Source organism: Chelonia mydas, chromosome 3 (genome assembly GCF_015237465.2).
Source record: "Chelonia mydas isolate rCheMyd1 chromosome 3, rCheMyd1.pri.v2, whole genome shotgun sequence".
Classification (NCBI taxonomy): domain Eukaryota; kingdom Metazoa; phylum Chordata; order Testudines; family Cheloniidae; genus Chelonia; species Chelonia mydas.
In genome coordinates, this window is record NC_057851.1 from 62,953,726 (window position 1) to 62,970,376 (window position 16,651).

Sequence of the window (16,651 nt, forward strand, 5' to 3'; positions counted from 1 at the left end):
CTCTTTTAAACCCTGTTATAGTCCTAGCCTTCCCAACCTCCTCAGGCAAGAGTTCCACAGGTTGACTGTGCGCTGAGTGAAGAAGAACTTCCTTTTATTTGTTTTAAACCTGCTGCTCGTTAATTTCATTGGTGGCCCCTACTTCTTATATTATAGGAACAAGTAAATAACTTTTCCTTATTCACTTTCTCCACACCACTCATGATTTTATTTACCTCTATCATATCCCCTTAGTCTCCTCTTGTTCAAGCTGAAAAGTCCGAGTCTCTTTAATCTCCCCTCATATGGGACCCATTCCAAATGCCTAATCATTTTAGTTGCCCTTTTCTGAACCTTTTCCGATGCCAGTATATCTTTTTTGAGATGAGATGTATGCAGTATTCAAGATGGGGGCATACCATGGATTTATATAAAGGCAATAAGATATATTCTCCGTCTTATTCTCTATCCCTTTTTTAATGATTCCTAACATCCCGTTTGGCTTTTTGACTGCCACTGCACACTGCGTGGACGTCTTCAGAGAACTATCCACGATAACTCCAAGATCTTTCTCCTGATTAGTTGTAGCTAAACTAGCCCTGGTCATATTGTATGTATAGTTGGGGTTATTTTTTCCAATGTGAATTACTTTACATTTATCCACATTAAATTTCATTTGCCATTTTGTTGCCCAGTCACTTAGTTTTGTGAGATCTTTTTGAAGTTCTTCACAGTCTGCTTTGGTCATAACTATCTTGAACAGTTTAGTATTGTCTGCAAACTTTGCCACCTCACTGTTTACCCCTTTCTCCAGATCATTTATGAATAAGTTGAATAGGATTGGTCCTAGGACTGGTTAAATAGTAAACTTTTAACCACACAGCTAGTTACCCCTCTCCATTCTGAAAGTTTACCATTTATTCCTACCCTTTGTTCCCTGTCTTTTAACCAGTTCTCAATCCATGAAAGGATCTTCCCTCTTATCCCATGACAACTTAATTTACATAAGAGCCATTGGTGAGGGACCTTGTCAAAGGCTTTCTGGAAATCTAAGTACACTATGTCCACTGGATCCCCCTTGTCCACATATGTGTTGACCCCCTCAAAGAACTATTATAGATTAGTGAGACATGATCTCCCTTTACAGAAACCATGTTGACTTTTGCGCAACAATTTATGTTCTGTGTGTCAGACAAATTTATTCTTTACTATTGTTGCAACTAATCTGCCTGGTACTGAGGTTAGACTTACCGGTCTGTAATTGCCAGGATCACCTCTAGAGCCCTTCTTAAATATTGGTTTCATAGTAACAGCCGTGTTAGTCTGTATCCGCAAAAAGAACAGGAGTACTTGTGGCACCTAAGAGACTGTTACATTAGCTATCTTCCAGTCATTGGGTACAGTAGCTGATTTGAAGGACAGGTTACAAACCATAGTTAATAGTTCCGCAATTTCACATTCGAGTTCTTTCAGAACTCTTGGGTGAATGCCATCTGGGCCCAGTGACTTGTTACTGTTAACAATAGCTCACCTTACCTGATCACTTCCGTTACAGTGTGTATGGTAACACCCATTGTTTCATATTCTCTGTGTATATAAATCTCCCCACCGTATTTTCCACTGAATGCATCCGTTGAAGTGAGCTGTAGCTCATGAAAGGTTATGCTCAAATAAATTTGTTAGTTTCTAAGGTGTCACAAGTCCTCCTTTTCTTGTTGCTGTTAAGTTTCTCAATTAATTCCAAAACCTCCTCTAGTGACACTTCAGTCTGTGACAATTCCTCAGATTTGTCACCTACAAAAGATGGCTCAGGTTTGAGAATCTCCCTAACATCCTCAGCTGTGAAGACTGAAGCAAAGAATTCATTTAGTTTCTCTGTGATGATGTTATCGTCTTTAAGAGCTCCTTTTGCATCTAGCTCATAATAATAATGTCCTAATAATCTGGGTTTTCACTGACTAAATGTCCTCCTCATATGCAGTATTCACTACTGCACACTAGATGGTGTAGTTAGCAAATCCAGCAGAAAAATCATCTTTTATAATCTTGCAAATATCAAGGTATATGTTCTGCATTTTCATTGTTCACCCATTTCACTTATCAGTTTTCTTAATCTTATTGAAGTTACAATTTTATCAAACTATCCACAGGCAGCGTTCTGTTTTGCTATATCTATTTTAGGCAAGAAGCGTCCACAGTCTGCAGACTTCTGGACATATTGTCACTGAAATTGATAGTAAAAACAAAGCAAAGTATAAAATACTAAACACTGTGAATAGTAATATGGTTGGTACTCGAGGGAGGGAGCTTTTTTTCCCCCTTAACATACACTGATTTGCACGCAGCAGAAGAAATGTAATTTAAGTTAGGAACCAGTAATATGGGCATGTGTACTTAATACTTCATAATATTTTGCTTTTATATATAGCAACTGTGGGAGATGTAAAGAAAGAAGCCAGTTTAGAGAGAATCGCTTATTATTGGTGGGTGGGGAGATATTTTAAAACGGGTTCTCAAACTGGGGGTTGGGACCCCGCAGAAGGTCACGAGATTATTACATGGGGGGTCGCGAGCTATCAGCCTCCACCCCAAACCCTGCTTTGCCTCCAGCATTTATAATGGTGTTAAATATATAAAAAAGAGTTTTAAATATATGTGGGCGGGGAAGGGGAAGTCTCACACTCAGGTTTGCTATGTGAAACGAGTCACCAGTATAAAAGTTTTTGAGAACCACTGATTTAAAAGAAGAAATCCTTTAAAATGGACAGGATGTCATATTGCTGAGGGCATGAAGAAGGTCAGTTTGTTTTGGTTTTTTTAAGCTTAGAAAAGTTAAATTCTGTGTAAAGGTATCTTCCTAGCATTCTTCTAAGCTAGGCATATTTTTGGCGCAGAACAAATTTAGTCACTTTTAAATCAGTCATCTGTTGTATCTTGATTTTTTAAAATTTAGGCCTTAATCCTGCCAAGACTTGAGCAGTTGACTAACCTTAAACATGAGAGTAGACCCATTGATTTCACTTGGACAACTCATGCTTAAGTCTTTGCAGGACTGGGATTTTAGGCTGCTTGATATTACTTCATTTAATTAAACAAAATAGCTGTTGTATGACATGTAGGGATATGGAATTTTCTAGTCTGCTTCATTTTAACATTTTTCTCCTTGTTTATTTTTGTATTACTGAGGATTGACGTATAGTGCAGTATTATTTCATTATATTTTTTACGCCAAGATCTCTCTGCTGTTTCCCATGACTGAAGAACATTGAAATACTAACTTATTTGGAGAAAGCAAATTTTAATTTTAAAGTACACATTTTTAATTAGCGAATTCTTTGCTATGATTTATATCTCCATTCTTTGATGCAGGGCTTGTTTATAACGTCACTTCATATATGGAGTATCACCCTGGTGGTGACGATGAGCTAATGCGAGCGGCAGGAACAGATGGCACAGATCTCTTTGATCAGGTAAGAATACTGGAAGTAAATGACACTCACTTTGTTACAAGGTGTTCTGAAAACTGCACATTTTCTGTGTTTCTTAAGGCATTCGGTGCATGGGGAGGGGGAAAAAAGTTATTAAAACATGTGCAGGATTTAGGTTCCAATACAGTAAAGCCTGACCATTCTTCCATTTCCACTTTGGTGTTTTAGACTATAGAGTTTGAGTATTTCTCATAGCTAAAGCTCTGAAGAACTGATAAAAATTAAAAATCCTTAGTTTCTCAAATCCTTTTGTAGCAGGAAACTTGCTATTTATCTGGTTTGTAGATCTGACTAATTGTGTTCCCACTTTTTCCACTGCATTTAACTTCTTGTCCTTGATTTCAAAGCCCTACTAGACTTCTATCATGTTATGCCCCATTTCCTCTTCTCCACCCACTGTGTTGGTCTTGATGCACTGTTGGAAACCATTGTCCCACAATGGTTTCCATGCCTTTTTTTGTATTACTCCTTATCATGGAAACTGTCCCAATTCTGGTCTGATAAATCATTGCCTTTTCTTCATTCATAGGACTCCTTAAGATTAACTGCTTCTCTGATGCCCACAACAGTTGAGTCAAATAACCTTGTAATTCAGCTATGATAGTGTATATGTACCTAAACTGTATGATCTTATTGTTCTTCTTCTTTTCTGTTCTTTGTTACTCTTATACATCACCTCTAAACTAGTTTTAGCTCTCTGGGGTGGGGGCAATATTTCCTATTTGTCCTTTAAAATACCTAGCACACTGACTTGGGTCATGTAAACATAATAAAAATTTACAGTAAATAACTATTCAAAGAATCCAAGAGTAACTTTAAAGACTGTTGAATCCAAATACTTGCACAACATGAAATATAGTGTACAAATTACCGTATCTCCCATTTTCCAAGGGTCCAGGAAACAAAGATGACCAGTTGTCTTCCACTACAAAAGACAATGAAGCAAAATGGACATTTAAAAAAATCAAACTCTGATTAATTAAAGGTCCTTAGAGATGTACTAATACCTTTGTAGCCTTGATGTTCCTGCCTGTGTTGATGAATGTAGCACAGGGTGGGCAAACATTTTGGTCTGAGGGCCACATCTGAGTATGGAAATCGTATGGCGGCCCATGAATGCTCACGAAATTGGGGTTGGGGAGTGGGAGAGGGCTCCAACTGGGGGTGCAGGCTCTGGAGTGGGGCTAGGAATGAGGAGTTGAGGGTGTGGGAGGGGGCTCCAGGCTGGGGCAGGAGGTTGGGGTGCGGGTGTGTGTGTGAGGGCTCTGGCTGGGGGTGCGGGCTCTGGGGTGTGGTGGGATAAGGGGCTAGGGGTGCAGGAGGTTGCTCCGGGCTGGGACTGAGGGGTTTGAAGGGTGGGAGGGGGATATGGGCTGGGGCAGGAGGTCGGGGTGCAGGCTCCGGGCGGCGCTTACCTCAAGAAGTTCCCGGAAGCAGCGGCATGTCTCCCCTCCGGCTCCTATGCAGAGGCATGGCCAGGTTCCCAGCCAATGGGAGCTGCAGGGGCAGCGCTTGGGGCAGGGGCAGCTTGCGGAGCCCCCTGGCTACCCCTATACATAGGAGCCGGAGTGGGGACATGCCGCTGCTTCTGGGAGCTGTGCAGAGCCAGGACATGCGTGGAGCAGGGCAAGCCCCAGACCCCACTCCTCGGCAAGAGCTTGAGTGCAGGATTAAAACGTCTGATGGACTGGATGTAGCCCGTGGGCCATAGTTTGGCCACCCCTGACGTAGCATCTCAAAATTTAACAAGTGTGTTTTGAGTCACCAAAATAAAAACTGACCTTCATTTTCTCACCGTATAGTTTCTCACATGCAGTCAAAATTATAAATATTCTTAAGTGTATGAAAACTACTCTTTTCCTCCGTGCAGGTTCATCGTTGGGTCAATTATGAATCCATGTTGAAGGAATGCCTTGTTGGAAGAATGGCACTCAAACCTGTTGCTGCTACTACAGGTATATTTTATAAAATGGATTATTTGAAAGTCCTGGGACACCTGAAATCCTCAGGTTGTTTGAGAGTTGTCCCTCTGAAGTGAGGGAGAATATTTAGTTACCCATTTCAGACTTTCCCAAAACCATCTGGCTAAAGATGGAGCTATATTATAAACATAGATTTCTATACCTTGTATCCCTCTGTTTAGCTCCAGTTTGTCAGTCACTGGGAAGCAGACAGTTCAGACAGGTCATCTTCTCTTTTTATCACAAGATGCTACTTTTGATTTCCCCACATCCTGCGCCAGCTCTGCTGGGTTACTCCCTTTGCATAATCTAGAGCAGTTTGTAAAGCTTCAACTCATTTTCAAGTGGTATTTCCATTAGATAATGTTTAAAGCCCAAAGTGTCAATTATGGGATCACACTTCCTAACATGTACTTTGTATTTTATTAAGCAGGTTGAATAAGCTAACTACTCAGGTGGTAGTGCACAAGAAAGTGTGTTTCCCTACCTGTGCTTTTTGGAGTTAATTCAAGCTTTGAGGCTTGTTTGGTCTTTATATGGAAAAACATATTGGAGATACTACTATTTGTTCTGCTTAAAAAATGCTTGCTTACAGAAATCCAAAACTGATCATTGCTGGATCACTGGGTGAGATAAATAAGTTGTCTTAAAAAGTGCTGGTGTAGATTCACAGAGGCTTCAAAGTCAGTTATATTCCTTTTGCCTTCTAGTAATGATCAAGTGGCTAGTAATAGCCCCCACCCCCAAAAAATATTGCTGAGCAGCAGGCACTGTTTTTGAGTAGTAAATATGAGAAAAGTGGTATGGAAACAATGACAGAGTTACTATGTAAAACTGATTTTTTTTGTGACTAATTTTTAAGTGGCATTTAATTTATACTTTAAGCAATGAATCTCTCACTTCTAGCCCCTAGTAAGGAATGCTAACAGGCATTGTAATGAGGATGTGATGAGTCCTTACTAGACCTTAGTTAAGTTATATCTCTAGGGCCATATTGTTTAAGTGACTGTGCTTTATATCTGCACTTACGGAGAAGAAAGCAGGAGACTGTGTTTCAGTGTTGTATGTAGCTAATTCCACTGTAGAATTTTGTACTTAAATGCTGGAATATATGAATGAACCAAAAAAACCCAAAACAAAACCAACTTCCAAGCTAATGCAGTTGAGCTGTGACAGATGAGTTGCTGCCACTTACGTGAATAATCTTTCCAGAAGTACCACTTACATTAATAACCTTTTCAGAAGTACATTGACATAATTAAAAATAAACCAACCTCAGTGGAATCTATTGAATCAATTACAATCTAAACTTCCCTGCAGTGGGAGGGATGCAGCTGGAACTGACAAGAATTTCAGCCAGTCAGTGGGTGATATACAAACTTTGTTCATCAACCACATGATAGCTCGCTGTCTTAAACAGCTGTGGCCACTCATCTGTTTGCTCCAGTGCCATTTCTTTCCTGTGTTTGGCTTTTCTCCTTGCTTACTCCACCATGGCATGCTGAAAGCTTGTCCTTCTTAGCAATATCTGCAACATAGGACTTCACTTTGCAGTGGGCCAGTAGTATGAAAATGACTAACTTATCTGTCTATTTCTTTGAAAGAATAAAATGTTAAATATTTTACTTTAAAATGGATCAAGGTGTATTTGCTGAATGTTTATTGCTACAAGTAAGTAGCATTAACAGATCTGTTTTCCACAATCCACTGCTGTTTATAATCATATAATATTAGGGTCTCTGATAAATACCCATCAGTTAAGGCTATGTTTGACATTTGAAATATGACAATATTCTTTTTTAAAAGTGAATATAAAATAAAAGCTTTTCAGAAGGAGCAATTTCCTTCAGGGGAAAAAAATCATTTAATGTAGAATTCCATAGCAAAAGGTTACTTTGCTGTTCTCAGCAATTAATAAATTAGCAAGAATAACTTAGGCCTTAAAGTGTCTGAAAGTTAATATAAAGTTGAGAAAATTATCTTGCCAAAAACCTTTTCATTGTGAAGTTGGTGATATTTTTCTAGTCTGTTTATAGTTCAGTTGTGATCACAGTTTGATGAGTAATGAAAGTACTGCTAGCCCTTGGCAGCAAAGGGCAAATATTAAAGTCTGTCCTGGTTTTATCCCAGTTTTCTAGACAATGATAAAATAGACAGCTATTGTGTGTATTACACAGTTCTGAAGGGGTGTTAGAGTACTCGCAGATGGGATAACGTTTAGCATATTAACGAAGGTTGCTCTTTAAAATTAAACACTTATGAACAAATACAGGCTAATGGACTGCAGTTATTCACTGAAATTACTTGCTGAATTTTCATGAATAATTCTTGCTGTGTAGCTTGTTTGTGAGCAATTCATGAGGTATTTGAAATCTGATCTGCTTGATCACCTTGGTCTGATTTTGTTCTCTGGCAGAACATCTGTTAGAATCAGCGTTCTATTAGAAATGCTCTTGGAAGGGGAGATTAAATTTGCTGTCCATGAATAGCATAAACTTTAAAATTTGCTATTTCCACAGACACACCTGTCATTAAACATGTTTGCTAAAATATTGCTGGAAAGCAAGAACACAGGGTGGAGAGTTAACTAGATTTAAAATGTGAACTAAAATTAGCAGTACACTTTTGCAGTATTTATCCAGCTCTTGAAATTGCTATATTAGCACTAATTTATTAAATTATACTGTAGAATTAGTAAATTCCTTCACTACTTCTCTCTCCCATCTTAAAAAAAAAAAAAAAAAAAAAAAGGAAGTAGTACCTATTTGTAGCATGTTCTACATAGCAATACATGTGGTATATGTAGTGGTTGTAGAAGAAAATATAGTGTGGCATCCAAGAAACTTTGCTTTAGTATTGGACAGAGGTGGGCAAACTACGGCCTGTGGGCCACATCCGGCCCGCGGGGCTGTCCTGCCTGGCCCTTGAGTTCCTGGCCGGGAGGCTCGCCCCTGGCCCCTCCCCTCCTGTTCCCCCTCCCCTGCAGCCTCAGCTCACTGCGCCACTGGCGCAAAGCTCTGGGCTGCGAGCTCCTGGGGTAGCGCAGCTGCAGAGCTGCGGCCTGACTCGGTGCTCTGTGCTGCGCAGCTGCCTGTCCTGGTGCAACCGTGCCAGCAGCCACCAGTAAGGGGACAAGGGGGGGCAGGGTTGGATAGAGGGCAGGGGAGTTTTGGGGATGGTCAGGGGCTGGGGGTTTGGATGGGGGTCGGGGCGGTCAGAGGGCGGGGAACAGGGGGGTTGAATGGGAGCAGTGGTCTGGGAGGGGCAGTCAGGAAGGAGAGTGGGGGTTGGATGGGGCGGCGGGGGGCAGTCAGGGGTGGGGGTTCTGGGGGCTGTCAGGGAGAAGGGGTGGTTGGATGGGGCAGGGGTCCCGGGGGCCATCACGATGGAGAGGGGAGGTTGGATGGGGCAGGCAGTCCGGGGGCGGTCAGGGGACAGAGAGCGGGGGTGGATGTGGCAGAGGTCACCGGGGGGCTGTCAGGGGGTGAGAAGCAGGGGGGGTTGGATAGGGGGCGGGGGCTGGGCCATGCCTGGCTGTTTAGGAAGGCACAGCCTCCCCTACCCGGCCCTCCATACAATTTCAGAAACCCGATGCGGCCCTCAGGCCAAAAAGTTTGCCCACTTCAGTCTAGGATCTTCAGATGACATTGTGTGCTGTTTTGATCAGTTTCCTTTTGATGGTGAAAAATGGGTGACAGAGTATAGAGGGTGAATACTCAGACAATGGCTGAACTAATTTGAAATAATAAAAAACAACAAGTATATCAAGTATAAAAGACTTTGGAAAATCTTGAGTTCATTTGAAATGTTTTAGAGCAATAATGAAGAATGGTCCTAGAAGACAAATTGACAGACTGAGAAACAGAAACATGAATTCCAAACAGCAGTATACTTGTTTTAAAATTGAGCGGTCTGTCTGATATATTTTCTCAAAGAAGCTAACAAATTACCTGATTAAGCCAATTGTATTACCTGAGGTGCTTAGCTACTGTCATGATAAATAGTCGGTATTTCATTTTTCTGAAAAACCAACTAATGATGCTACTACATAGGCTCTTTGGGGATAGTTTTAATACTTTAAATATTGAATATATTAAAAATGGGACTATCAAATACACTTGCCAGTCATCAGCCTGACCCATTTTTATGTTGTATCTCCTTCCCCACTCCCTTTTCAGTTATTTTTCTTTAGATTGTGAACTCTTCAAGACAGACCATCTTACTATATGATTTTACAGTGCCTAACATTCCTTAACTATTACAATATAAATAACATCACCCTTATCCTTGAATCAGTACTGGAATTCTAGGACCAAATTTGTTTTCCAAATGTAAAGATCACACTTTCTACAGATGACTACATATACTGTTTTTATGAAAGATGGACTGTCTGTCATGATTCAGCAAATATTTGACCAGAACCTACCTGGACCATTTTGTTTTGTATCCTTCACTTGTAAAGTCATTACATTTTTAATATGTCTCTCAAAAAGAAAAGGAGTACTAGTGGCCTCAGTGTATTTTCCACTGAATGCATCTGATGAAGTGAGCTGTAGCTCACAAAAGCTTATGCTCAAATAAATTGGTTAGTCTCTAAGGTGCCACTAGTACTCCTTTTCTTTTTGCGAATACAGACTAACACGGCTGCTACTCTGAAACCTGTTAATATGTCTCTGTAGCTGTCATGTAGTGAAAATATAAATGAATAGGGAAAACAGTTGTCTAAGTTTAGCTCACCTAATATTTTTAGGTGAAAAGAGCATTTTTCTACTTGTGCTCAGCAGTGAAATGCTTGTCTTCTAGGTTGTGATGTTGGAATCATATTTCACCCTTAAAAAGATTTAGAATAAGGACTGTAAATTTGAATGTTTAATCCAAATACGTATCTTTATTATAGGCAGCACTATCAACCTGTACTTAACTTGCCTGACACTTCCCATTATAAGATAGTGTTTTCAGTTGTCTATAACTTTGTCAATCTCTAACAGTTTGGGCTAAAACTTTCAATGCTAGGTGTTTGACTCACGCTTACATTTTTGAAAGTTTCAGCAAAGTTGTTTCTGAGAATTAGAGGAAAAAATACATTGTCTCACGTGATACAAATAAATTTTTGCACCTATTTTGTTGAGAAGCTCTAGTGCTGCTATGCTGTGGATCAAGGACTTGAAATTTGGCAGGGGAGTCACTCTTGTGGCAGGGATGTACCTTTTGCTTTTCCCATGGAAAAACTGCATGTATGTCCAAGTTAAAGCCTCAAAAAAAATTTGATTCCACGCATGTTTAGTAGAGCCTTGTTAGTTTGGCAGCAAAATTCTCTGACGATTCCATCTGTGCTAAATATGCTCCATCCCAGGGCTTTCCCTGCAATTGCCTATGCAACCATAATTCAGTCCCCTTGTGTATATGCATTATATAAAGTCTTTAAATACACGATCACATATTTTTTTTCCACGGGATCTGTCTCATTCAGTACACTGGCAACCTTAATTCTGACATTTTCTAACTTTTGAGGGATTGACTGTGAAACCTTAATTTTCTTCTAAACATAGTGTTTTGCATGCAATATATAAAATAGCATCATTTCATTTTGGCTGTTTTATTTCTTGATCTTTGAGAAATGTTGTTCTGGTTAATCTGTTTGAATACTGTGTTGTAACTTGATTCTTGACTCTTATTTACTTTTCCATGACCAGAGCTTTTTTTAGTCAAACATATTTGAGTACTGTGTCTTAACCATAGTAGCTGTCTAGTATTTTAGTCATTGTTGGCTTTCTTGCGTCCTTGCAGAGACTTGCTGCACTCTACCTGAAGAGAAGAAACTCTTAAATGGTAAGTTTTCAGATGGTAAGAATTTGAAGCTTAAACTAAGGAATAGCCAAAGAAGTTAACAGGAGAAGCAACATCTAGTTCAGGGGTTCTCAAATTAGGGGTCGTGACCCTTCAGGGGGTCACAAGGTGGTTACATGGGGGTCGTGAGCTGTCAGCTCCGTGGGAGTGACAGCCCCTAACCCCCATTAAATTAACACCCCAATTTTTAATTTATAAGTGGGGATCACACTCAGAGGCTTGCTTCTGAAAGGGATCACCAATACAAAAGTTTGAAAACCATTGCTAGCTGGTGAACTCTGCATTATACATTTCAATCTGTGGTGTTGCTGCGGTAGAGACAACTGTGAGAATTACAGTTCACAAAATCCTACGTAGGATATGTGAATTTAGCACTGAAAGATGTTTCATCCTAAAGAAATCTACTTTTGGGTTCTAAAATTCTGAGTACAGCTATAAAAATACAGTCCTGAACTCATCTTTGATATCTCAATTTATCTGCTCCTGCCCGCTTTGCTGCTTTAGTGATGCTCTGTCCTCCTGTTTGTCATTTCTTATCTGCATATTGTCTTATAAAGTGCCTTACAATATTCCAGAATAGTTCAGAGTGATGAGTTTCGTAAGGCAATGACTCTGTAGGCAAATGTAACAGGCAATATGCATTCTGCTGTAATTAGTTTATTCACGGTCTTTGGAACCTGTTTTATTGAGACACAGAAAAGTTGTCTGGAACATAAGGTTTATCAACAACTCTTGTTACAAAGTGCTGTCGGACTTTTAAGTTGGAAGTGGAAAAAGAGAGTAACCCCAGTTTTAGTGATCATGTGAAAAATGTCCTGTTTTTAACAGTTCATCAGACTTCCTGTCCCATTTTGTTCATTGGAGCATCAGGTTTGGGTACAACTATAGCAGGGGTGTGCAAACTTTTTGGCCCGAGGGCCACATCCGGGTTGCAAAACTTTATGGAGGCCCGGGTAGGGAAGGCTGTGCCTCCCCAAACAGCCTGGACCCTGCCGCCTATACGCCACTTCCCACCCCCTGACTGCCCCCCTCAGAGCCCCTGACCCATCCAACCCCCCCCCGCTCCTTGTCCCCTGACCGCCCCCTCCCAGGACCCCTGCTCCTAACTGCCCCCTGGGACCCCACCCCCATCCAACTCCCCCGCTCACTGTTCGCTGACTGCTCCAACACCTATCTACACCCCCGCCCCCTGTCAGGCCTCCTGGGACTCCCACCCCCTATCCAACCCCCCCTGTCCCCTGACTGCCCCAACCCCTATCCACACCCCGCATCCACACCCCCGCCCCTAACCGCCCCCCAGGATCCCACCCCCTATTCAACTCCCCTGTCCCCTGACTGTCCCCTCCGCAGAACCTCCTGTCCCCTGACTGCCCCTCAGGACCCCCTGCCGCTTATCCAACTTCCCTGCCCCCTTACCATGCCGCTCAGAGCGGCAGGAGCTCGCAGCCATGCCGCTGCCCTGCCCGACAGGACAGCACCGGCAGCGCAGCTCACTGAGGCTGCGGGGGAAAGGGAACAGCAGGAGAGGGGTCGGGGGCTAGCCTCCCCGGCCAGGAGCTCAGGGGCCGGGCAGGACGGTCCCGCGGGCCATAGTTTGCCCACCTCTGAACTATAGTGATCGAAATTCTCTTCTGCCTGTGCACTACCTTCTGCCAGCTGTGAATTGTTGCTTGTTAAAGTCATACCAGACATCTCAAGTGACTTCACTAAGGCATTCAGGGGTTCAGCTTCACTAATACACAACATATATTGCAGTACCCGGATACATGTGGAAAAGTAGCTTATGCCATGAATAGGCCCGTTGAAGACAATGACATTACAATACTTGTGGCGTAGAGTACTAGTCAGTGTTAGCAAATGTGGCATAGTGGGGTTTGATAGAAGTGGATGAATAATTTAGAGCATGTGAAATGCAGAGTTGTCAAGGAAAATTCTATTTTTAAAATAAGTCTCAACTGTAAGATATTTAACTCTTTTGGATAAAAACTGCATTCCACAAACATAATTAGAAAGGTCAAGATTAACATGGTAATGATTTATTTTTTTAGGTCATCTTCAAAGTTCTGTTCTTGCTGTAGCTTCATTTGTAATCCAGACAAATTCATTTTTGTTATATATGCATGGAGTTACAGAACCCACAAATATCACACCAGAATTGTTATCTTGTGTGTGTATATATAATCCTCACCACGATATAATTTCTAAACTAAGTAGGAAATGCTTCTAACTTTAACTGGAGTTTGATTCTCTCCCCCCCCCCCCCCCCCCGCGCCTAATTTATAGCTTGTTAAATACAGAGTTTTTAATAATATGGTATCAGTGTTTCCATGAGGGCGTCAGTTGGGAAGCAAGCCTCAGATTTACTGGGTGGTGGCTCTTCTTTTGGAAGAGTGTTCTGTTTTGGCAGCTGCTGTATCACCTATGGTATATACAAATTTAGGAGCAATGCATAAGGATTTGCATTTATTTCGCACATGGTGTTCCCTCCTTGGTTAGTCATAGGTTTGTAAGGCCAGAAGAGACAGTTACGATCTAGTACAGAGGTCGGCAACCTTTCAGAAGTGGAGTGCCAAGTCTTCATTTATTCACTCTAATTTAAGGTTTTGCGTGCCAGTAATACATTTTAACGTTTTCAGAAGGTCTCTTTCTATAAGTCTTTAATATATAACTAAACTATTGTTGTATGTAAAGTAAATAAGGTTTTTAAAATGTTTAAGAAGCTTGATTTAAAATTAAATTAAAATGCAGAGCCCCCCCAGACCAGTGGCCTGGACCCGGGCAGTGTGAGTGCCACTGAAAATCAGTTCGCGTGCCGCCTTTGGCATGCATGCCATAGGTTGCCTACCCTGATCTAGTAGTTTGATCTTCTGCATGACACACACAACTTAATTTCACCCAGCAACTTCTGCATCAAGCCCAAAATATCTGGTTGAACTAGAGAACCTGTTTGATGACGATTGGTTTAAATGGGAAAATGAATACACTCCCTAGTTACTAATCCTTGTCCATTTTGCATAACCATCTCTCGTTAACATGGTTTGTTTTTAATGCATCTGAAACTGATTTTGAAATAAAAAAAAATGGGCACTTCTATCTGGAAGGGATGCATGATAGATCAGAACATGCTCTGTTCAAGGTAATCTTTGTTCTTATCGTGAAAGTGTGTAAGACAGTACTGGCTATACATCAAGCTAATTTTAGGAAAACATCACATTGGTTACTCAGGAGAGTGGTCTTGCCTGACATAAAATCCTTGCTCTTGTTTTGATAATAACCAGCCATCCACAGCAATAACCATTCCTTCCCAACTCTATTTTAACCCTTCTGCCTAGAGTGTTCCACCAGAAATCCTGCCCTCCACTTGGTGTCATGGACCACATAACATTTCAGGTTGTTCATTTTTCGCCGTGCCCACAATGATGCAGTTCAGCTTCTTTTTAGCATCAGTGTTTAGGAAGGAGAATTGAAATCACTTTAACCTATGTTCTCATTTCAGATTGTTGCCTGAATATTATTCTCTCTGTCAGCGATCAGTATTGTTGCTCTCCAAGCAAACTGGATAGTGATTGTTCTCACTATTAGTTTCTCAGACTTTGGTCAAGGTCATTGTGATTAAAAAGTAGAAAAACACTAAAATGAAAGCTGTTTATGAAAGCAGCTAGCTGAATACTACAAAGATCTTGAGCAAGATGCTTAGTGTAAAGCAAGATTTAAAATGCCTGAAAGTTTCTGCTTGGCTGAATTAGTGTATGACATTAAGTTACATACCTGAAAGTCACATTTTATTTTATTTTATTTTTATTTTTGGAACTCTAAACATGTCTAAGTCTTGTTTGGGTAAGTTATCTGGGGCTAGCATTCTAATGCTTTGAAAATTAAATAAAGTAAAATATAAGAGACAGTTAAAGAATATGCTTATACATATAGCTACAATTACATACCACTGGTTTCCTAGACCATGTTGCACGAACAGATGCCAATTCCGTGGGAAGCTCATACATCAAAGTTTTTTGTGGTGTACCAGTTACATGAAAATCAAGTATATGTGAAGTGGAAGTTAGAAGTGTATGTGAAGTGGAAATTTTTGGGGGGCTTGGAATTCATTTCTTGGGGGGCAATTGTTAAAAAGCTTGTGGCTGTCTGATTACCAATGGAAATGCAAACACCAGGTATCGAGGAGCTATAGCTATTGCATGCATTTAATTTTAAAACTTTCTGGATTTCATTCCTACTAGGAATAGATTTTAACGCTCTTGGATGCATGAATATCAATGCAAATGTGTTAATAAATTCTGATGGGGTTTTTTTGTAGGCATGCTTCCTAAAAATAAAGTATTGGATACTTCTTCCAAAGATTTAACTCCAAGGTACTGGTCTATATTTTTATAGTACACTTTTTCTACACATTTTGTTAAATAGTGTATACTGTTAGCAAATGCAGAGTACTGACTAATCCATAAAGCTCAAAGTGCTTTATGTAGGTGGGTATGTGTCATTATCACATCTTACAGATAGGGAAACTCATGCTCAGTTAACTTTAAATGTTTTACTCGAGGTCCCACAGTGAGTCCGTAGAAATGTGGGAGAATACAATGTATATTTAGTGACTTTGCACTAGCCTCTGCCCTATGCTGCCTCCTATATAAATATAAAGTTAGTTCTTGATTCAGGATTCCTCCCCATTTGTTTTTTTCTACAGTGCAATAAATATTACTTACTTGAATTTTTCTACATTTGAACAGTATCCCGTATTTATTTTGTTAAAGTATGGAATTTTCTGATATTACATTTTTTAAAGGATAATGGGTAAGGATAATACACTTTGAACTATACCCACCAGTGTATGATGCTGTGGAGGTTCCCTGTGCAGGAGTACTGATGCAGTTCTGCGGCACGAGGGAAGATTGGCTCCATATACGCTAGTGTAGAATGGGAACAGAATACAATGGAATATACAAGAAGTGGCCAATGGGACTCTGATGACATTGATCTAATTGCTAAAAGCCCAAGGAACAGTGACTGCAGGGGGCTGTTTGCAAGTTGGGGTTGATTCCATTCCCACAACCACTTCATTTTTCTCCTTTTCCTAGTCTACCTCAGGGTTTGTGCAATAAGTTGTGAATCCTATCATTTGGTATGGGGACTGAGGTAAATAGGGAAGAGAAGACAACTCAGACAAACTACAAAAAGAACTAATCTACTTGCAAACACTCTCATTTGCAGTAAGTTTCAGGGTTGTGCTTTCTTGTCCGTTAGTCTAAAAGATAAATATAATAATGTAAGATTAAACTCAAATTCCTATTGGAACTTAAATACTGTATATCTAATACTTAGACATATTGTATATTGAATACTGAGACATCCATCCTAGAAAGG

General features: G+C 40.6%; 1 protein-coding gene across 5 annotated transcripts in view; it reads left to right on the plus strand.

The window, feature by feature from the left end:
- The window catches only part of LOC102935673 (cytochrome b5 reductase 4), a 73,898-nt gene that overhangs the window by 5,436 nt on the left and 51,811 nt on the right, over positions 1–16,651 (plus strand). For 4 of the 5 annotated variants that reach the window (XM_037894404.2, XM_037894405.2, XM_043542610.1 and 1 more), the window contains 4 exons: positions 3,349–3,449; positions 5,338–5,422; positions 11,216–11,257; positions 15,588–15,642. In XM_037894404.2, the coding sequence (XP_037750332.1) occupies positions 3,349–3,449; positions 5,338–5,422; positions 11,216–11,257; positions 15,588–15,642 (283 nt within the window). The remainder of the gene's footprint in view (positions 1–3,348; positions 3,450–5,337; positions 5,423–11,215; positions 11,258–15,587; positions 15,643–16,651) is intronic. The other variant, XM_037894406.2, reaches the window with a different exon arrangement.